This window comes from Ipomoea triloba, chromosome 10 (assembly GCF_003576645.1).
Source record: "Ipomoea triloba cultivar NCNSP0323 chromosome 10, ASM357664v1".
Lineage (NCBI taxonomy): Eukaryota > Viridiplantae > Streptophyta > Magnoliopsida > Solanales > Convolvulaceae > Ipomoea > Ipomoea triloba.
This window is the reverse complement of record NC_044925.1, coordinates 27,413,277-27,434,770: the sequence shown is the minus strand read 5'-3', so window position 1 is coordinate 27,434,770 and position 21,494 is coordinate 27,413,277. Positions and strand designations below refer to the sequence as shown.

The following is a 21,494-nucleotide window of genomic DNA, read 5'->3' as shown; positions in this document are numbered from 1 at the left end:
TCTAACCCGAGCCGTGGTCCAGACTAATCCATAGGCCATCGCCGGAGTAATGGAGAATGAAGCCCAGTAACTACAAAATTTCAAGTCCAATATTATTCGATACAACGAACCATACTTATGTGGTTGTACCAATTTATTAAGACACATAACACAATTTAATTCATTTACTAAATTTCTTTTTCAAAATGTTGAATCCCTAACTCCAAAGTCATTCACGTCCATACTCGATAAAGCATCATCTATACGGATGTAAATTCTGGTAAGTTAACTGAACACAAAAACTAGACATTTGCTTATTGCACGAGTTCTCTCATTTTGAGAGATTACTCTTACAGTGTCATTGGTAAAACTCGATCTCTGTCTTTCTTTTTAAACTTATCTTGTGACCAACTGAACTGCCATTCACTAAATTTTGAGGCAAAGTAGTGGAGGATCGTGGTGTTGGGTTCACCCTTAATATTCTCCACGTAGTACACTAGTACACTCACAGTCCCACTCGATATAATTGAAGACTCAAAAAGTTAGTGACCTGGATAAGGCATAAAAGCTACCGGACAAACAGGGAAGGAAGCACGAATGGCCCCTACGCATATTCGCACTACTAAAAGCTTACCAGATATGAATGAAGTCAAAACTTTGATCACACTTTCTCTCGAATAATAATAATTTTTTACTCTAATCGTTATAATTATATTTTTAATTCTGATCGCTGCGGCCAATTTATTAGTATTATTATTATTCAGTATGTGTGTGATGATAGTTTTGATATTATTGAATGAATTTGATTGATATGAAGAAAAAACAATTGAAGAAATTGATGAATAGTTGAATACAATCAAAATGATATTAACCTCTAGTTTCTGAGACGTTACGAAGTCTGCATATTCTTCTGATTTCATTCCGATTCCTGCTACTTTTTGTCCATTTGTCTTCTTCTCCAGTGAAAAATCAGCTACAGTAGCTCGGAGTAAGCTGGAATGGGCCACGGGAACTCGAAATCGGGCTCGCCTTCTTCCGACGAGTCCTCGCACAACGGCTCGAGGTCGGCTCACTCTTCCCGCGCCGGAAAGTTTGGTCAACGGCTTCAGCTTCAACGCTCCCACTTCCGTCGCCATGGTTCCGGTTCCGGTTCTGGTTCTAACCAGTCTAAACTCCTCAAGGAAGAAGATTTCGCCGGAATCGCTAGCCTTCGTCTCATTAGCGTACCTACTTCTCGCATTCTCTGGAACATACATACTCCTAGTATCGATATTCATACACGTATTTCTTTACATTTATTGAATCAGTAGTTGTGATTATTATTATTATTCTTATTTATTTATTATTTTTTGGTGAAGGCGGAGATGAAATTCAAGGACAAATGGCTTGCTTGTATTACGCTTGGTCTACAAACTTTCCGCACTCATGTATCTGATCAGTTAAGTAGCTCTTCCAGTATAACATACGCGAATTTAAATTTGCCAGAGCTTAAAAGCTTTAGTCTATAGCACAGTTGTGGTTTACTAAATCAATGGCATTCCATCTGAAATTGTCACTTCAGCTGAATTGAGTTGCAACAAGTGTTGATTTGACTTTTGAGAATAATGTAATGGAGACTTTGAAATGCATTTGTTTGACCTTAATTTTGCTTGTAAATTTTCCATCAGGAGAATACTGTTGTCTGTTATGTTTTCCTACTGTGCTGTAGGCATTGGTTTTTTCTGCTATTCGGTTAGTTGCATTCCCAATAGACAATTTAAGTTTAAAGGCCTATCTTAAACTTTGAACATTTCTTGCTTGTATAATGTGAGGGAAGCTGTAAAAGCTTTGTTTTCTGTTTCATTTTTCCTTGCACATACTGATATGTTGTGTTCTGTTGGATATGCAGCACTGACAAGCCTACCTGGAACTCGGTAAGTAATTACGGAGTACATTTCTAGATTTGATCAACTGAATTTTTTGAGGGATGCTTGTGAGTTTTCACAATCTTCTTTATTTAATACAGTTGAAATCATATGTTTTAGACATTATTTTAGACATTCCTTGCAGGTGAGGAAGCTTCTTTTAGAAAGAAATGGGGCACATATTGCAAGAATATCTGTGTTTGAGGTGTGTACTTAAATGGGTTGACTCGACCATTGTGTATTTGATTGTGCATTAGTAGAAAGCATGATATTTGTGCATTTATCAGTTTTTGGCCATTTAGGCCTACTCACTGTGCACCTAAAAATTGAATTTCCATTTTTCATATATGTTACTCAAAGTCATTGAGTAAAAGCTATTTATTTGTGATCATCTACATTTCCTCTTGTACTTTAGAAGTGCCAAGATGTATCTTGTAATTAATTATAAACACAGAAAAAGAGGAAATATGAAAAGAGAGAAGATCTTTATGTATTATAGTCTGCTGATTGATTTTCTATGTGATACAGACTAATAAATTATCCAAGAACAATTTGGTTGGTCATTGTGAGATTGATCTACTTGAATACCTCTCCCAGGTGAGTTGTACCACACTAGGTAACTATTAAATGTAATTTGTATGTTTATTACTGGAACAAAAGGGAAAATAAATAGTACTATTTGGCTACAGTGTACAGTTTTTTATATAATCTTTTCCTTGTCTTAGCCTTTATTTCTTCCTCACTCCCAAACCCTCCTTCCCCCTTTTATGGTAGTAGGGGTGAAGGATTGGTGAGAGTTTGGTGTTATTTGGTTTTTAATTAGTGCAATAAATCAATAATGGACCGTGTTATTATATGTGCTTTTAGCTTTCTTATGTATTCTTGGGACATTTTTTGGCAGTTCTTATCTGCCATTCCTTGCACTAAAAGAAGCTCTCTTGCAGGACTCTGATTCTGATGTTGAGGCTTTTGACTTGTTGGACCCATCATCACCATCTATAGTCGTTGGCAGTATATCTATTTCATGTTCTATTGAGGTGTGTAATTCAAGAGTAACCACTTTCTTTATTTTGGGTGTGGAGAATGCCGTTCTAACCATTTTTTTCCTCTGTAACATTCTAATCCATATTAAACAATTGGCAGGATCCAGTTGAAACAGAGAAAAGTTTTACAAAGCGCATCTTGTCTATAGTGGTACGTCATTACCTGGCTTATGCTGCTAGACCCCCATAAAAACTTATGTGAACTTTTTGCTTCATTTGTTTGCATTAAATATGCTTAATGTAGATATTGAATTTTTATTCCATTGTGATATGCTTAAATGATGGAGGATTTAGCTAATATTTATCTGGCACTGCATACTTTGACCTACTACTACAAGATTATGGATACTACAGAGCTCTATCTGAAACTTCTGGGCTTCTGGCTTATTGCTTCCTTCAGGATTATAATGAAGATGGAGAGCTTTCAATGGCTGAGTTCTCTGATTTAATTGATGCATTCGGCAATCAATTGGCTGTTGAAAAGGTTTATATTTGACTATTATCTGTGTAGCTTTAATAAGTTTTGTCAGTAAACATATGCAGGGATGCAGTGCTCTAAAATTCAAAATTAAATACCACACAAGTTTTGTTGATTAAGATATGATCTAATTATTAATTCATTCTTCTCTTATATATATGCATATCAGAAAGAGGAGCTATTTAGACAGGCTGACAAGAATGGAGATGGTGTAGTCAGCTTGGATGAGTTGGCTATGCTTTTGACTGCATATCAAGGAAAGTAAGGGCAACATTTTGTAATCTTGGGGTGTTTTTATGCTACTACTACCGTGCATATTTTATAAGATTAAGACAGAGAAGGATTTCAAAACTTCTACAGAATTTGGAACTTAAGAGTTCTTTTAAAACTACTTCTATGGCAACATAGAAAGTAGGTCATGGATTGTATTGGCCTAATCTGGTCAGTCTTTCTTGGCATAAATGCATAATCTGTCCTATTCTGAAAAATATGAATCCATTTTTTGGAAGTTTTATTTCTTGCTTAATGAATCTTGTACCTGTGCTCTTTTTCTTTTAGGGAGGCGTTGATGAACTGCTGCCCAGTTTGTGGCGAGGTTCTTGAAGGTTCTGATAGTTTGAACGGTATGATTCATTTGACCTTGTGTTTTGATGAGGGAACTGGGAACCAAATAATGACGGGAGGGTTCCTCACTGATAAGCAGGCTTCCAGTGGGTGAGAACTAAATTACTTTTGCTCATTGAGAACTCTATTGCTGTTGCTTATTGTTAGAATATGACACCCTTCCTTAAAGATTCTTGGTTTTTAGGTTTTAACACTACATAACTTCTTTTTTTTTTTTTTTTTTTTTTTTTTTTTTTTTTTAAGATGGATGTTCAAACTGAGTGAATGGGCACATTTCTCAACATATGAGGTTGGTTTGAGGTCTGGTTCAAGTGCATCACATATATTGGTACGTGCTCTCTGTTTCTGTCTCATTCCCCAACAGAACCAACACTTCATTTGTAGTTCTATATGAACTGCATATGTATGCAGAGAGAAAAATGCTTTTATTGACTATTATGGTAGAAAATGTAACAACATTGATGATGAAAAATTTCCTGCTTCTGAATCTTGTTTGGCCTTTGTGATTTGTTCACATTTCCTTTTCTTGGCTTGAAGAATTGTCTATAAGATTTTTTTCAAGTGAGCTACAGTTATTGAAGTTGTCTAGGTGCCACATGAAAAATCTCTAATTGGATTTGTTTTGTGATCAGGTATATGATCGAAGAAAGAAGAGGTTAGTGGAGGAAATAATTGATCCCAAGATTGTTTTATCAATGAGAGCCATTTATCAATCTAAATTTGGGCTTGGCCTTATGGATACTGGTATGGTTTTTGCTGTTTACTACAGTGATCTTGTTTGATATTACTATCGGTTTCTATCTATCACTGGAGGAGTTTTTACTGATAATATCAATTACCAACTAATAGATCTTTTGCATGATAAATGTATTTAACTTATATTGTTCCAATCTTGATGCAGGGGCAAAAGAAATCCTGCAGAGCATCTCTGAAAAGCAGGGCAAAAAAATGGATACCCTTGATTCTGCTAAAGATATACCAACATTTGTTGAATTTTTTAAGGTATCCTTCTCATTCAGGTCCATGTTTCTCTTTCCTGCTCTTTCTTTTCTATTATCAATCATTTTACATAGAAATTATAAGTGCTAGCTTATGCTGCCTGTCCAAACCTCCCAGCTAATGTGTAGAATTCCTGGGATTCACAGAAAGATACTATCAAAAAATTGGATATACTAGAAAATATCTTAAGTGCCTCATTCCCTCTAGAATTGGTGATGGGTGCAAAAATGCTCATTCTTCCATTAGTTTTCTAACTAGCCTCAACTCTAATCTATTAAAAAACTGAAAAGCACCCCTTGCCCTAATATTCCAGTATTGCTCATCTTTTTAGGAGTATGTCTGCTATGTGCAAGAATATCTTTTCTAATAATTTGTTTCTGTATTTCGATAAATGACTGATTTTCAGTCTTTTCACTCTGACAGTTTGGCAGAATTCCTTCTTCTGTTCTGATTATCTCTAACTGTTGTAGGATCAACTCAGTGTGGATGAAACCAAGTACCCACTGGATCATTTTAAGGTGGGATGTGATTTTTGGACTACCTGGTATTTCATTTAACACCACTTAGTTGGTCAGTTCTTGATTTTTGATTTCTACATGCTACTTTGTGTTTAAGCCTTAGTAACAGATTGAATTAAAAACTAGTGGGTGGGGAGTTGGGAACCTAATCGCCTTTGAGGTTAACTGGCCACAATTTGGGCACAGTGCAATATTTATGAACAAATAATGACATATATTTATATTGTATGTTTACAAGTATTATAAAAGAAATGATATGTTAACATAGTTTGAATGTTATAAGCTTCATTTTCCTAAAGCATATTTGAGCTCTTGTAGACCTAAGATTAAGAGTTTAAATCCTCTATTTTTTTGGTACATCAGAAAAATGAAACACACTGGTTAACTTATTAACAACTCTGCCCCATTAGCATCTTCCCCAAGGAGGCATCCTACTACTATTTGTTTAAAATTTCACTTATAAAGGTTTGGCCAATCTGTCCTTATATAGGTTTTTTATTCTCAATGCATTTTTTTTACTTGCGCGTTTCTTGGCAGACATTCAATGATTTTTTTATAAGAGAGCTGAAGTCTGGTGCAAGACCAATTGCCTGCCCAGAACGCAATGATATCGCTGTCTGTGCAGCTGATAGCCGCACTATGGCATTCAACAATGTTACAGATGCTGCAAGATTTTGGATTAAGGTATATACTACTTTTTATTTTTAAAAAATTATTTTCAGAAATTACTAATAGCAAATATGGCTTCTATATATTCCAAAAGTTATGCCTGCTTGCTGCCATCAATTGAAGAAGCATCATGTGCTATTTGAATGGTATTTAAAAGGCTGAACAAAATGCTATGATCCTCAGATCAAATACAGTTTTTAAAAACAATATAGCACAAAATAACATTACAATGCTAGAGTAGGTTGTTAGCAATATCTGCATTATTAACCTTAAGAATATGCCACACTACCTCAGGGCCGAAAATTTTCCATCCAAGGCCTTTTGGGGGATGAAGCATGCTCCAGTGCATTCGTTGATGGAAGTTTGGTGATATTTAGGCTGGCACCACAGGTAGTTTAAGGTTTCTTTATTTTTTAGTGCTAAGTAATTTCTTTCCTTTTACATTCCAACTTTGCTTAACAGTACATTTATATTTAAATCATTCCAGGATTACCATCGTTTCCATCTTCCTGTCTCTGGAACTATTGAGAAATTTATAGACATACCTGGATGTTTATATACTGTACGTAAACTATTCTTTGGCTCTGAATCATATTGGTAGCTTAATGGCTGCTTCTGTCTAACTATTTTCAGCCATCCTAATTGCTGCATGTGTTTTACCTTCTAGGTAAATCCTATTGCTGTGAATAGCAAGTATTGTAATGTCTTCACAGAGAATAAGAGGGTTGTGTCAATAATATCAACAGAAGACTTTGGAAAGGTTTGACATTTTGAAAGTATGACATAAATTTACAATTATGTTCCTTTCATCTCTCAAAGAATAAAAAGGAAGGCTTCCTGTTATTTAGAAGATTAGTGTCTTGTCAAACTCATTGCTAATTATCCTGGTAGCCTGCTCCTTGTTGCTTGCCATTGCTTCTTCTGATGATGGGTGGCTCAGATGTCAATCTTTGTGTCTTTATACCAACTTTGGATTTATTTTAGTTTATAAGTGTAGCTTTGCATTTCTAAATGTAGGTGGCCTTTGTTGCAATTGGAGCAACAATGGTTGGCAGCATTACTTTTTCAAAGAAGGAGCATGACTATGTCAACAAGGGTGATGAGGTTTGTGATTGATAACATAAGCTTTTGGCTATTCCTTTTTCAATTGTTGCAGTCTGGTTTACATTTCCTCTTCATCTATTGATTTACAGTTTGGATATTTCTCTTTTGGTGGAAGTACAGTAATTTGTGTCTTCGAAAAGGTAAGTGCACTAACATCTGATTGAGTTGAAGACTTGTAGTTTCAGTCTTAGATTTGCATCCCGTGGCTGTCTTGAAAATGTGCAACCAGCGCTATTATTCTTCGTCTATTATTATCTTGTTGATGCATTTGATCTCATCATTGGAAATTACTGTCATTGAGCGACATTCCCTCCCCGGCACCATGAATTTTTCAATCAGCAGTCACATAAGTATCATCCTACTTCATTAAAAATGGTTGAAGTGCCCATAAGCTTTTATATAGGCATTCATTTTGGATGCAAAAGCTATGACTAGCCTATGACCATTGGAGACCTTTTTATGTGAATGCAGGACTCCATAAGGATAGATGAGGACCTCTTGGAAAATAGTGCACGATCTCTTGAGACATTAGTAATGGTGGGAATGCAGTTGGGGGTGTCCATAAAGAAACAGGCAGATGTCAAGTCGAAGTTGGAAAATCTTTCTTTATAAACATGATCAGTTCGCTTTCCTTGCATATTTATTTCATTTGGTCTTGCCCTAAATTTGTAGAAACAAAATAAATAACAGTGGGGGAATTCATGTTCTTAGTTACATTCAAGGAATCCAGGTCAGTGTTGTTGATGTATCATAGGGCTATGTTCTCATCAGTGGAGTGCACTTCCAAATATTTGCTTAAACATTCTTGACTTCTGCTTGTGGGTTAAAAAATGATCGCTGAATGTCTGAATATACTACACTCTTCTTGAGAAAAGAAGAAAGAAGAAAACTAGAGAGAACTATCACAGGTGTATCGGAGTCTGGAAGACAAAAATCTTCCCTACAGGCAGGAGTACTAGTAACCATAGTAATTATGAGGTTGAATGTTTTGTTGGGCCTTTTCCAATCCTACTTGTCCATGCATTCCATCATTTGCATATTGCTGCCACATTTGCTGCTCTTCAAATAGCAGTGTCTGTTTCTTCTCCAACTCTGACATCTGCACATATGCCGGCGGTGCTACTGAAAGCGAGGCGGCGAAAGGGTCAGCTCCTGATGCTGTTGTGTTGGCTGCGCCATCTGCAGACGGAGGTGCCGGTAGTGCAAGCATTGCCGGCATCCCGGCTGACCCGAACGCAACACTACTAGCACTGCCTGTTGTCAGAACGCCGGAGGAGGCCACTGCCTGATTTAGCGCTCCCTGTCGATACATTCCGTCGAGCATTAATTCATCGAAGCTGCCGGGGAGTTGTGCCTTCTGGTTTGACAGTTGGCTGGCGGTTTGAACGAGGGCTGTTTCCCAATCTCCGGATCCATTGAAGGCCTCCCATGGAGTCGTGGTTGTTTTTGCAGGGTTAAATGTCGGAATACCGTCAAACAAGGCTAAGGCTAACTGATTTGCATGCTCTTCCGGTGTGGGTGCATCCTCACCCAAGTTCAACAGATCTCCTATATCCTGTGCCTTCTTCTCCTCCTCCTTTGGCGCCTCCACCACTGTCATTTCTTCCTTCTCCTCCAAAAAATCCTCCGGTGGCGGCAGCGCTTCTATCGCATTCATGTCCTCTTCCGCTTCCTCTTCCGGCTCCGGCTCCTCCACCTCAGGTGACTGTTCTCGGCTCCTCATTACTCTCCCTCTCGCCATTTCCATTTTCTCCCGGATAATTTCCTCCATGATGTCCAGTTTCTCCTTGGGATAATTCTCCACCTCCGGGTACTCCGACTCCCTCGAAATCCCTGCAGCTTTACTCCAACTGTAGAACATCTCGAGTTCATCCCATTGCTTGGCGATGCGCTGGAAAATCTCATGAACTTTTCTGGAGTCGGGAATATCAAGCTTCATGAATCGATCCACCAAAATTCCCAATATTTCTGCCATGGAATAATATACTTGGAAGCTTTCCTTCACTACTTGATACAGAGCCACAAGCACAAGCCTGCTGCTCCTTGCTGCCCCTGCTCTCATATAATTTTGCAACCTTTATAATGTCTTCACATTCAAATAATAAACATATATGTGTGTTCAGTTAATTGCAGGAAAATGAAGAAGGCATTATATTGAAGCGAACCTGCTGGTTTGCAAGCTAAGAATCGGTCAAGAATCTGTATGTAATGCTGGATTCTTGAATACAAGTACTCGTTCTTCATTTCTGCAATCGGAGTGCATGCAACAACAATGGCAGTACTGTTGCATATAGTCTGTTTGAATAACAACTTCTAGTTATTTAGTCCAACCAAATTACTGTTTGAATAACAACTTCTAGTTATTTAGTTCAACCAAATTACTAATATATACGGAGTAATATATATTATTATTAGGAAAAATCTTACATTGGCAGCTTCCTCCTCTTCCTCTTCGCCTTCGTCTTCCTCTTCTTCTTCATTACCGGACGCTAATGCACTGTGTTTTGACTGTTTTCCACGGCGGTTTTGCATCCTGAGCTCCAGCAGTTCGTCGAGGTAGAGCGAGTAGGTCCGCACAAACGCGGAATAATCCCAGAAATTGGAGCGGGAGTCGCGGAAATCCGACATGTTGAGGAGGCGCGTGCCGCGCCTGGTGGCGAAGAAGATCTCCTGCTCGTACGACTGCTCGCCGTTGGTGAGCAGCCGGTGGATCAACATCAGCGACTTCAGCGCCACCACCCAGTTCTTGGTCTTGCTAAGCCGCCGGGAGATGGTGACCACGCACGCGCCCACGTACGCGCGCGAGTATAGCGTCAGGCACAGAATCTCCCGGATGTGCTTCTCCTCCGGCGGGTATTCTTCGTGGCGCGTGGCCTTCACGATCGCCACCTCGAGGTCGGATATGGACGCGCTGCCGCCCACTTTGGCAAGGCTTATGCTGGTTTGATCCTTCACAGCCCCTATGGCTTTCCTGAGTTTACTCGGAGCCATTATATTATATATAATAATCCTCTGCTAATTAATTGTTTCGATCTGTAATACAATCAATCAATCAATATAATCCTTTCCTTTCCTTTAATTTAATTTCTGAAACTACAAACCTTCCTCCATAACAATAATGGCAGTATGTAGCAGGCAGGCTGAGAATTCAAGAGAAAAATGAAAATGCTCTGATCTATATATATATTCTTTTTCTGTACGTGAATGCATGCATGCATGAGATTCTAATATGCAGCATGCATACAGAGTGTTGATGGAGAAGAAGAAGAGATGAAAATGGTGAAATCCTCAGCTCTTTCTTCTCCTCTTGAATTATCAGATCCTTAATTCTTGTCTGTCAATCTTTTGTTTTTGTTTTTGTGCTTTTTTCTGTCTTTATATGTTTTTCTATTGACTGGTTTTGTTGACCCTTCGATCTCCTCCGATCCCTCAGCTCGTTGCACGAACAAAACGGAGGTTGAATGGAGAAGTCAAAAGCTTTTCCAACGGTGTACGTATGTCAAAGGCTTCTAGGCTCTAATTTTCTAGACCATTAGGTTAAACCAAAATAAATTTAACAGATATGGAAATGATTATAATATGTCAACTGTTTATACAAATTATATTATGAGCAAGAGTTGTCAAGTTTTGAACCAGACATTACAATTAGCAAGCATATATGCCTCGACCACAGCTCAATCACACGAATTGAAGGATTTTCTAGATCCCTAACATTGGTTGGAAATGTTACTTTCAACTACTTTAAGGTGGTCGAAGTTACAAGTTTTTTGCCATGTGTAAAAATTCAGTATAATGCATATTAAGCAATGTCGTATGATTCCTAAAGACATTGGGAATGTGTTTGTTCATCAGGTCAAAAGGTCAGCGAATCAAGTGACTTACATGCTAGTACGGGTTATTAGTTGATTTGATTCCTTGTCTGTCTTTGGACCGTGGGTGTCTACCCCAGGCCACTCATTTGTATTTCACACTTATTTAGCTCTTAAGGCAATTCACTTGTTTTTGCTTTAAAAAAAAATTAATATAATGCATCTTCAATCACATACACAACTTGTAAATAACTATAATTCTATACATATTATTCTTTAATTTTTAAAATACAACTTTAATTGTGGCTCAAATCAAATCGTAATCTTAATCATTTACGCATAGTTTGACTCCTTTCCCACCTTTTTAAATCCACTCCACTATGGCGTGGAAATAGTAGTTCATATCCCGAAAAGAGTAATCGAGTAGATGGAATATGATTTTTGTATTAAATGATTACGAGTTCAATTCTTATCAACATTTTCTTAATTAAGTTGATCATATAGGATCTTCAATTTCTAGTATATATAGTTTACCTCTCATAAGAAATTTATGAGCAATTATAAAAGAGTAATAAATGTAGTTTCTTTCGTTATAAAAAAAATACTGTAGTATTTTATGCAATCATAGTCAATGTACTAAAAGAAAGTGACAACTCTACAACTCAGCCTCAGCCCTCAGCCAAATCCAATGCATGAATATTAATAATGTCATAAAATTCAGGTAATAAATTTTGGGTAAACAACAAAGTCAAATTCACGAGTTGCATTCAATCCTCCAGGCTCCAGTCTTGACTACTCTTTTGGATATATACAACTGTGCTGTATATTTTCCAGGTCATATTTCCTTTTTCTTTCATCCTCTTTTTTAGTTCCATGTATTCATTTTTCTTGTTATTTTTTCCTCAATTTTATGATTTCCATACATGGGGAAAAAAAATCTGTTTTCCCGAAGAGATCAATAAAAGTGAGTTAGACTATTTATATATTTAAACTCTTGTAACATATTTACTTTTTAGTTTGTCCAAATCATTACACTTTATGCTCAGATGACATGTAGTAACACTCTCATATAGAGTCAGTATTATTCAAAAATTGATCTACTCAACTCTTGGGCGGTGTGAATTTAACATCGGAGTAATATTTTCACAATACACAATTGCCACACTTTTATAAATTATAATGATATATATATGTACCATCAAAATGAAGCTTGGTTTAATTTTGTACATATGCATGTAATAATTTTTTATTTTTTATTTTTGACAAAATATGCATGTAATAATTAATAATGTAATAATGTAATATAATTAAGTGATCAATTAAAAGCTGCACATGAACGCCTAATTGCCCCTTGGGAGCCACTTATAACCCCAATTCTCCCCATTTTCACCATCGCATTAGCGAAGTCGTCCTCGAACGACGGCCGGAGAAACGGCAAACCCCCGCCGACGTAAGAATCCACGGCGTTCCTCGTCGCGTCATCCTCGTACAGCCTCGCATCCGACTGCAACACCGCGAACCCGCTCCTGATGTTCTGCAGAATCTGGTCGTCGAACGTTTGGCCGCTGCCGTGATCGATCGGTAGCCGGACGTTGACGTCGCCGTTCTGCGGGCACGTCGCCTTTAGCTCCGGCAGGAAGTCGGCGCTTATCGACGGGTCGGATCCCCCGCCGGGGAAGTTGTAGAGGCGATTGGTCATGAAGAAGCATGCCGTGGTCCCAATTGTGTGTGCAGCTGAAATTCATAGGTAGAAAAAGAAATTAATGTTATAACTTAATAACAAAAATATATATATATATATATATAGTTACAAATGTTGATCGACTGAATAGGATCCTGTGTGACGGTAAGTCAGCCTAGTTAGGTTTTTCATAGATAATCGGACTGGATTAAACGTCTGAAATCAATAATGCCAAAAGTAGTTAAATAGGATAGGTGGCTCTCACTGGGATTGAATTGTTGATTTGGCTGGAATTTCTCCTGGTATATGTATTTTTTGATTATATAGAATATTGTGTAACTTGTGGTCTTATAGATATCGGATGATTTAAAAGTATATATAATTGTATGAGATATAGAAAAGTATTGTCACCGACAAAAACCTTAAAGCTTTGCATTCATAAATTAGTCATTTTCAAAGGTAATGTAGCCTCTAGGCAACCATGATAGTGGTTCAACATCACTAATTAAGTATGACTACAATTTGCAACCATATTCATAATTATGTTGCTACCCCAATTTACAAAACAAAAAATAAAATAAAATACCAAAAATGTAACACATCTATCTTTGGCCCATTTTTTAATGATCACATGGGTGGGAATGTGAGATCCCCTATTTCACTATTTGCTCAAATTATCATCTCACATGTCCAGTAAAAGATTACGCTTGACTTTTGAAGTCCTCACCTGTTCTTATCTTGAAATCTTGTGTTATTAATTGAGTCAATTCAGAGCAACAAAACTATATTATCAACTTCTTTAAATTAATTAATCAGCTGACTTATATCTAGGGGGTTATAATCTTTTATAATTTAAAATCATAAATGAGTGTTATATATTTGACAATGCAAGCTTAATTACTACTCATGAGTCATGACTTTGTTGATTACTAGCTTGTTCAGATCCCTTGTCCAACCACTTCTAAAACCCACAAAATTTGCATGAGAGAGAAAGAAAGAGAAAGAGAGAGAGAGAGAGCATACCACTTAGGACGACAAGGTCATTTTCGGAAAGGCCTTTATTGATAAACTTGTTTTTAAGAGTTTGAATTGAATCATCAATGTCCGGCATGTCATCTGCAAGTGACAAATTGGAAACCATTCCATCTCTTCTCCCCATTTCCACCCCATACGACGGTCCATTTGCCTACGTAATTAATTAGGACAAAATTACTCTATAAAAATGTGATTAAGAAATTAAATACTTTAATAACGTACCAAAACGACAGCTTCTCTAGCCGCTAATGCTACAATATCAGCACAAGAAACAATTCCTGGACAGACCGCCTCCACTTCGGCCTTTGCTCTTTCTATCACCTCGAATCCCCCGACTCCTTGGTGCCCAAATGCATGCCTCTCCGAAATCTCCCCATTGTCCACCAATATCGACCCGTCACAACCCTAATCATCACCATACCAAAAAAAAAATAAAAAATTGAAACATATTTTCATATAAAGTGTTCTAATTTTGACATTACCCAAAGGCAGTATTATCAGTGACTCGAACCCTATTAAATTTTTAACACCAAGAGAAAAACAAAAAATGTATATTTCAACCTGAACGAAGCAATCGTGGAAATGGAGGCGGAGCAAGACGGGAGCAATGTTGGCGTTGGAGGCGGCGACGTCGCGGACAACGCCGCCGACGATTGCCCCGACGTTAGGGCAACTGTCGTCGTAGAAGCCCGTGCTAAGCTGCCCTTGTGAAACCCCACTCAGATGACTCCAAATAGTAAGAGCCAACACTATAGCTATCATTTTAGTTGCAGATCAGATATATGTATATCTGTTTCTTTGGAGAAATAATGTTTATAAATTGATTGAATATAGAGGAGATAGCTGCTAGTATATATATATGTGTGAGAGAGAGAGAGAGAGATTGCTAGTTGATGAAGCATATATATATAGAAGAGGAAAGATGGAAAGTGATTTGAAGAAAGAACAAGGAAGAAGGGGAGCTATACATTCACATGTATGCTGTGCTGTGTAGATATATACATGTATATGTGATTATTTTAATGTTTTTCTCTCATTTTTTAAAAATTTCATTAAATTGGTGTTCACAAAAGACAACATATACATGTTAAAATTATATACACAAAATAGTGTATGTGCCAAAGTTTTTATTTTTATTTATATTTTTGATGCAGTAGATAAGAGTATATTTTGTATTTGATAGAATTGTATTTTTTTCTTGAAAAATCATTTCTGAGCGCGCTCATACATACATACATACATATATATGGCCAAGTTCCGTGCAAATAGTGCTTCTCGTGCAGCCGTGCGATCATGTATCATTAGATACGCATAAATGCACCACATAGTGTTCAGAAATGCATCATTAGATGCAGGATTTTTTATTTATTTATTTTTTTTTTGGTATATGGCATATTGGTGCATTTCACTGTGGTGCGCTTCCGAACACTGTGTAGTGTGTTTATACATATCTAATGATGCAATTCGCGCCAATTACACGGGAAGCTCTAACATCATTTGAACAAGTATATATACAAGGGCCTTATTTATTTATTTATTTTTATGCATGTTTGGAGTAAGCATGCATGGGGTGAAGGGATGTGCCAACAACCAATTAATTAACTTGCAAATATTGGTGTTGTAATTTTGTTTTTTTTATAAAACTTGACATCTATCCATACCATTATAGAATTAATACAGTGATAAGGATTTGATTCAAGTTGCATCAGTCTTATTATGATTTTCAAGTAATACCTATCATGAAACACTTTAATATGACACCTATCTTACTTTTATATATATGCATACTTTTTTAATACACTCATTAAAAATTTTGAATATTTCACAAATATAATAAAATTTAATGCATATTTATTATTATAGAAAAATTTTATATGAGAGAACTTTCTCTATAGGCATACCTATTTTGTGTATGTGAGTAGGCCGGGTCTCCTATATGTGTATTTATGGAACACAACATGGGTTTTTCGAGATCAAATCATGCATTGATGTTACTGTACATATGCTAGCTGTTTCCCTTCGTTATCAATTAATTGAGTTTATATATAATTGCATATTTCCATCTTTGAAACTATGAAGTGTTATATATTGTAAGATATATTAAATATAATATATCTAAATATATATATATAAATATAAATATATATATCTCTCTCTCTATATATATATATATAAACACACGTATATATAAATGAGAGAGAGGAATTGAAGAATGATACTTTGAATTGGTGATTAGAACTAGAGGAATTGAAGAATGATACTTTGAATTGGTGATTAGAACTGAAAGAATTGAAGAATGATACTTTGAATTGGTGATTAGAACTGAAATGCATACACACTATTTCTTTGAATTGGTGATTAGAACTGAAATGCATACACACTATTTATAGTGATTGGTGATTAGAACTGAAATGCATACACACTATTTATAGTGAATGGAAGACAACTTAAAAATGCTAAAATTAAGGCATGCTGCATGTTTCCTACAATTAAGGCCACATTCCACGATTCCACCTATTGCATGCATGACCTTTTCTAATTAACATATTAACAAGCTAATTAACAAACTAATTACTTGGTTTAATACTATAATAATATTATTATTATAACATTGCCTCCTTTAAACCAAGTTGGATATATTGGTCATCCCAATATCCTTCTTTAATTTGAGAAATGTCTCCGTCTTCAGCGGCTTCGTAAAGATATCAGCAACTTGACATGCACTCGAACAATACTCAATGTTGATTTGCTTTTCAGCAACCAACTCTCTGATTTTGTGATACTTGATATCAATATGTTTGCTGCGACCATGAAAGACAGGATTCTTGGACAACGAAATTGCAGACTTGTTGTCACAAAAAATAGTTGTAGGTGCTTCCTGCTTGTGTTGTAAGAACTCCAAAATTCTTCTTAGCCAAATTGCCTGAGTAGCACAATTTGCTGCTGCAATATATTCTGCTTCTGCGGTTGAAAGTGCTACAATCTGCTGCTTCTTTGAAGACCAAGAAAATATGGCTGAACCAAGATAGAAGGCATATCCTGATGTGCTTTTTCTGGTCTCAACATCTCCAGCCCAATCACTGTCTGTATATCCAGCAAGCTCCACTACTTCATTAGTAGAGTAAAAAATTCCATCATTACTCGTACCTTTGACATATCTCAGAATTCGCTTTGCTGCAGCCCAATGTGATTCTTTTGGTTCCTCCATGAATCTGCTGAGTATTCCAACTCCAAAAGAAATATCTGGCCTTGTTGCCACCAGATACCTCAAACTCCCAATTAAGCTTTTATAAGCTGTAACATTCACATTCTTACCAGACTCATCTTTGGACACCTTTAACTTTTCAGCTACCGGAGTTGAAATTGGTTTGGAGGTTTCCATTTTGAACTTTTTCAAGATGTCAGCTGCATACTTCTTCTGTGAAATAAAGATTCCACCATCTATTTGAACAACCTCAAGGCCAAGAAAGTAACACATAAGGCCCATATCAGTCATTTCAAATCTCTTAATTAGTGCCTCCCTGAATTCTGAGATTAGCTTCAAGTTATTCCCAGTAAAAACCAAATCATCAACATACAGACAGATTATAACAACATCACCAGAATCAGTGCATTTGACATACAAAGTGTGTTCATGAGGACATCTCATAAAACCACTTTCAACAAAATAAGAGTCAATGCAACCATACCACGCCCTAGGCGCCTGCTTTAAGCCATATAAAGCTTTTCTCAACCTGTAAACTTTAGATTCATCCCCTTTCTTCACAAATCCTGCAGGTTGCTCAACATATATCTCTTCTTCCAGAAAACCATTCAAAAAAGCAGACTTGACATCCATTTGATGCAATTTCCAATCATTTTGAGCAGCAAGAGAAATAACCATTCGAACTGTATCAAGTCTACTTACTGGAGCAAAAACCTCAAAATAATCAATACCTGGTTTCTGCTTGTAGCCCTTTGCTACCAACCGTGCTTTAAAACGGTCAATTTCTCCATTTGACTTGTATTTGGTTCTGTAGACCCACTTTACTCCAATCGGCTTCTTTCCCGGAGGTAAATCTGTTAACTCCCAGGTACCATTCTTTTCAATGGCACGTATCTCCTCATCCATCGCCTTAAGCCAATGAGTTTCTGTAGCAGCCTCCTCAAAGGATAGAGGGTCACAATCTGCGAGCAAATTGAACAATCTCTTCATCAGAAAGGTCATTATCATGACCCACAACATAATCCTGCAAGCGAGCTGGTAATTGGCGCTCGCGTTGAGATCGTCGAACAGACGACTCTGGTTGCGAAGGAGACTGGACATTATCTGGAATCGGTTGCTCATCAACAACATTGTCAACAACAGGAACAACAGCTGACCTTTCATCTTTAGCTAACCAATCCCAAGCACTACATTCATCAAAAGTGACATCACGACTTATAACAACCTTTTTAGTTTCAGGGTTGTATAGTTTATAAGCCTTTGAACCATCACTATAACCAATGAATATACACTTCTCTCCTTTATCATCCAACTTCTTTCTCAATTGATCTGGCACATGTGCATATGCCAAACATCCAAAAACCTTGAGATTTCTGATAGAGGGTTTTCTTCCACTCCAAGCTTCTTCAGGTGTCTTATCACGAACACTTTTAGTTGGACACCTGTTCAATACATAGACAGCACAAGCAACAGCCTCTGCCCAAAAAGGCTTAGGCAGATTTTTAGATTTCAGCATGCACCTCACCATATCCATGATTGATCTATTCTTCCTCTCAGCCACTCCATTTTGTTGTGGAGTGTATCTAGCTGTCATCTGGTGCTGAATACCTTTCTCCTTCAAAAAATCATCACAAGCAATATATTCTGTACCTCTATCAGTTCTCAAGATTTTGATATCATAACCACTTTGCTTTTCAACAAAAGTCTTAAATTGTTTGAAAACATCACATGCATCAGACTTTTGCTTCAGAAAGTAAACCCATGTTTTCCTACTAAAATAATCAATGAAAGTAACAAAGTACTTACANAATTGAAGAATGATACTTTGAATTGGTGATTAGAACTGAAATGCATACACACTATTTATAGTGAATGGAAGACAACTTAAAAATGCTAAAATTAAGGCATGCTGCATGTTTCCTACAATTAAGGCCACATTCCACGATTCCACCTATTGCATGCATGACCTTTTCTAATTAACATATTAACAAGCTAATTAACAAACTAATTACTTGGTTTAATACTATAATAATATTATTATTATAACATTGCCTCCTTTAAACCAAGTTGGATATATTGGTCATCCCAATATCCTTCTTTAATTTGAGAAATGTCTCCGTCTTCAGCGGCTTCGTAAAGATATCAGCAACTTGACATGCACTCGAACAATACTCAATGTTGATTTGCTTTTCAGCAACCAACTCTCTGATTTTGTGATACTTGATATCAATATGTTTGCTGCGACCATGAAAGACAGGATTCTTGGACAACGAAATTGCAGACTTGTTGTCACAAAAAATAGTTGTAGGTGCTTCCTGCTTGTGTTGTAAGAACTCCAAAATTCTTCTTAGCCAAATTGCCTGAGTAGCACAATTTGCTGCTGCAATATATTCTGCTTCTGCGGTTGAAAGTGCTACAATCTGCTGCTTCTTTGAAGACCAAGAAAATATGGCTGAACCAAGATAGAAGGCATATCCTGATGTGCTTTTTCTGGTCTCAACATCTCCAGCCCAATCACTGTCTGTATATCCAGCAAGCTCCACTACTTCATTAGTAGAGTAAAAAATTCCATCATTACTCGTACCTTTGACATATCTCAGAATTCGCTTTGCTGCAGCCCAATGTGATTCTTTTGGTTCCTCCATGAATCTGCTGAGTATTCCAACTCCAAAAGAAATATCTGGCCTTGTTGCCACCAGATACCTCAAACTCCCAATTAAGCTTTTATAAGCTGTAACATTCACATTCTTACCAGACTCATCTTTGGACACCTTTAACTTTTCAGCTACCGGAGTTGAAATTGGTTTGGAGGTTTCCATTTTGAACTTTTTCAAGATGTCAGCTGCATACTTCTTCTGTGAAATAAAGATTCCACCATCTATTTGAACAACCTCAAGGCCAAGAAAGTAACACATAAGGCCCATATCAGTCATTTCAAATCTCTTAATTAGTGCCTCCCTGAATTCTGAGATTAGCTTCAAGTTATTCCCAGTAAAAACCAAATCATCAACATACAGACAGATTATAACAACATCACCAGAATCAGTGCATTTGACATACAAAGTGTGTTCATGAGGACATCTCATAAAACCACTTTCAACAAAATAAGAGTCAATGCAACCATACCACGCCCTAGGCGCCTGCTTTAAGCCATATAAAGCTTTTCTCAACCTGTAAACTTTAGATTCATCCCCTTTCTTCACAAATCCTGCAGGTTGCTCAACATATATCTCTTCTTCCAGAAAACCATTCAAAAAAGCAGACTTGACATCCATTTGATGCAATTTCCAATCATTTTGAGCAGCAAGAGAAATAACCATTCGAACTGTATCAAGTCTACTTACTGGAGCAAAAACCTCAAAATAATCAATACCTGGTTTCTGCTTGTAGCCCTTTGCTACCAACCGTGCTTTAAAACGGTCAATTTCTCCATTTGACTTGTATTTGGTTCTGTAGACCCACTTTACTCCAATCGGCTTCTTTCCCGGAGGTAAATCTGTTAACTCCCAGGTACCATTCTTTTCAATGGCACGTATCTCCTCATCCATCGCCTTAAGCCAATGAGTTTCTGTAGCAGCCTCCTCAAAGGATAGAGGGTCACAATCTGCGAGCAAATTGAACAATCTCTTCATCAGAAAGGTCATTATCATGACCCACAACATAATCCTGCAAGCGAGCTGGTAATTGGCGCTCGCGTTGAGATCGTCGAACAGACGACTCTGGTTGCGAAGGAGACTGGACATTATCTGGAATCGGTTGCTCATCAACAACATTGTCAACAACAGGAACAACAGCTGACCTTTCATCTTTAGCTAACCAATCCCAAGCACTACATTCATCAAAAGTGACATCACGACTTATAACAACCTTTTTAGTTTCAGGGTTGTATAGTTTATAAGCCTTTGAACCATCACTATAACCAATGAATATACACTTCTCTCCTTTATCATCCAACTTCTTTCTCAATTGATCTGGCACATGTGCATATGCCAAACATCCAAAAACCTTGAGATTTCTGATAGAGGGTTTTCTTCCACTCCAAGCTTCTTCAGGTGTCTTATCACGAACACTTTTAGTTGGACACCTGTTCAATACATAGACAGCACAAGCAACAGCCTCTGCCCAAAAAGGCTTAGGCAGATTTTTAGATTTCAGCATGCACCTCACCATATCCATGATTGATCTATTCTTCCTCTCAGCCACTCCATTTTGTTGTGGAGTGTATCTAGCTGTCATCTGGTGCTGAATACCTTTCTCCTTCAAAAAATCATCACAAGCAATATATTCTGTACCTCTATCAGTTCTCAAGATTTTGATATCATAACCACTTTGCTTTTCAACAAAAGTCTTAAATTGTTTGAAAACATCACATGCATCAGACTTTTGCTTCAGAAAGTAAACCCATGTTTTCCTACTAAAATAATCAATGAAAGTAACAAAGTACTT

At 37.1% G+C, this 21,494-nt stretch overlaps 3 protein-coding genes across 3 annotated transcripts; 1 reads left to right on the top strand and 2 right to left on the bottom strand.

Moving 5' to 3' along the window:
- Positions 1-555: 555 nt before the first annotated feature.
- LOC116033649 (phosphatidylserine decarboxylase proenzyme 3-like) lies at positions 556-8,118 on the top strand. The gene is made up of 21 exons (XM_031276407.1): positions 556-1,202; positions 1,338-1,417; positions 1,868-1,892; positions 2,029-2,088; positions 2,412-2,480; positions 2,828-2,920; positions 3,027-3,077; positions 3,327-3,410; positions 3,574-3,665; positions 3,963-4,118; positions 4,272-4,356; positions 4,661-4,772; positions 4,930-5,030; positions 5,498-5,545; positions 6,083-6,229; positions 6,509-6,604; positions 6,702-6,776; positions 6,882-6,974; positions 7,232-7,318; positions 7,408-7,458; positions 7,790-8,118. Exons 1-21 carry the CDS (start codon positions 978-980, stop codon positions 7,928-7,930), a joined length of 1,971 nt encoding a protein of 656 aa, XP_031132267.1. The 5' UTR covers positions 556-977; the 3' UTR covers positions 7,931-8,118.
- Positions 7,967-10,645, bottom strand: LOC116033650 (putative clathrin assembly protein At1g03050). The gene is made up of 3 exons (XM_031276408.1): positions 9,746-10,645; positions 9,484-9,613; positions 7,967-9,370 (listed from the first exon to the last, which is right to left on the bottom strand). The coding sequence occupies exons 1-3, from the start codon at positions 10,307-10,309 to the stop codon at positions 8,274-8,276; spliced, it is 1,791 nt and encodes a 596-aa protein (XP_031132268.1). The 5' UTR covers positions 10,310-10,645; the 3' UTR covers positions 7,967-8,273.
- Positions 10,646-12,267: 1,622 nt separating this feature from the next.
- Positions 12,268-14,752, bottom strand: LOC116033651 (peroxidase 43). Its single transcript, XM_031276409.1, has 4 exons — positions 14,405-14,752; positions 14,066-14,248; positions 13,832-13,994; positions 12,268-12,861 (listed from the first exon to the last, which is right to left on the bottom strand). Exons 1-4 carry the CDS (start codon positions 14,603-14,605, stop codon positions 12,443-12,445), a joined length of 966 nt encoding a protein of 321 aa, XP_031132269.1. The 5' UTR covers positions 14,606-14,752; the 3' UTR covers positions 12,268-12,442.
- Positions 14,753-21,494: the final 6,742 nt, after the last annotated feature.

Excerpts from the sequence above, each read along its gene's own strand:
- LOC116033650 (XM_031276408.1), bottom strand. The coding sequence starts at position 10,309 with ATGGCTCCGAGTAAACTCAGGAAAGCCATAGGGGCTGTGAAGGATCAA. Across the intron at positions 9,614-9,745 it reads AAGAGGAGGAAGCTGCCAAT|ACTATATGCAACAGTACTGC; the intron begins GTAAGATTTTTC and ends TTATTCAAACAG. Across the intron at positions 9,371-9,483 it reads CTTAGCTTGCAAACCAGCAG|GGGCAGCAAGGAGCAGCAGG; the intron begins GTTCGCTTCAAT and ends ATATGAGAGCAG.
- LOC116033651 (XM_031276409.1), bottom strand. The coding sequence starts at position 14,605 with ATGATAGCTATAGTGTTGGCTCTTACTATTTGGAGTCATCTGAGTGGG. Across the intron at positions 14,249-14,404 it reads TCCACGATTGCTTCGTTCAG|GGTTGTGACGGGTCGATATT; the intron begins GTTGAAATATAC and ends GGTGATGATTAG. Across the intron at positions 12,862-13,831 it reads TGACCTTGTCGTCCTAAGTG|CTGCACACACAATTGGGACC; the intron begins GTATGCTCTCTC and ends TATGAATTTCAG.
- LOC116033649 (XM_031276407.1), top strand. The coding sequence starts at position 978 with ATGGGCCACGGGAACTCGAAATCGGGCTCGCCTTCTTCCGACGAGTCC. Across the intron at positions 5,546-6,082 it reads ACCCACTGGATCATTTTAAG|ACATTCAATGATTTTTTTAT; the intron begins GTGGGATGTGAT and ends GTTTCTTGGCAG. Across the intron at positions 6,777-6,881 it reads TACCTGGATGTTTATATACT|GTAAATCCTATTGCTGTGAA; the intron begins GTACGTAAACTA and ends TTTACCTTCTAG.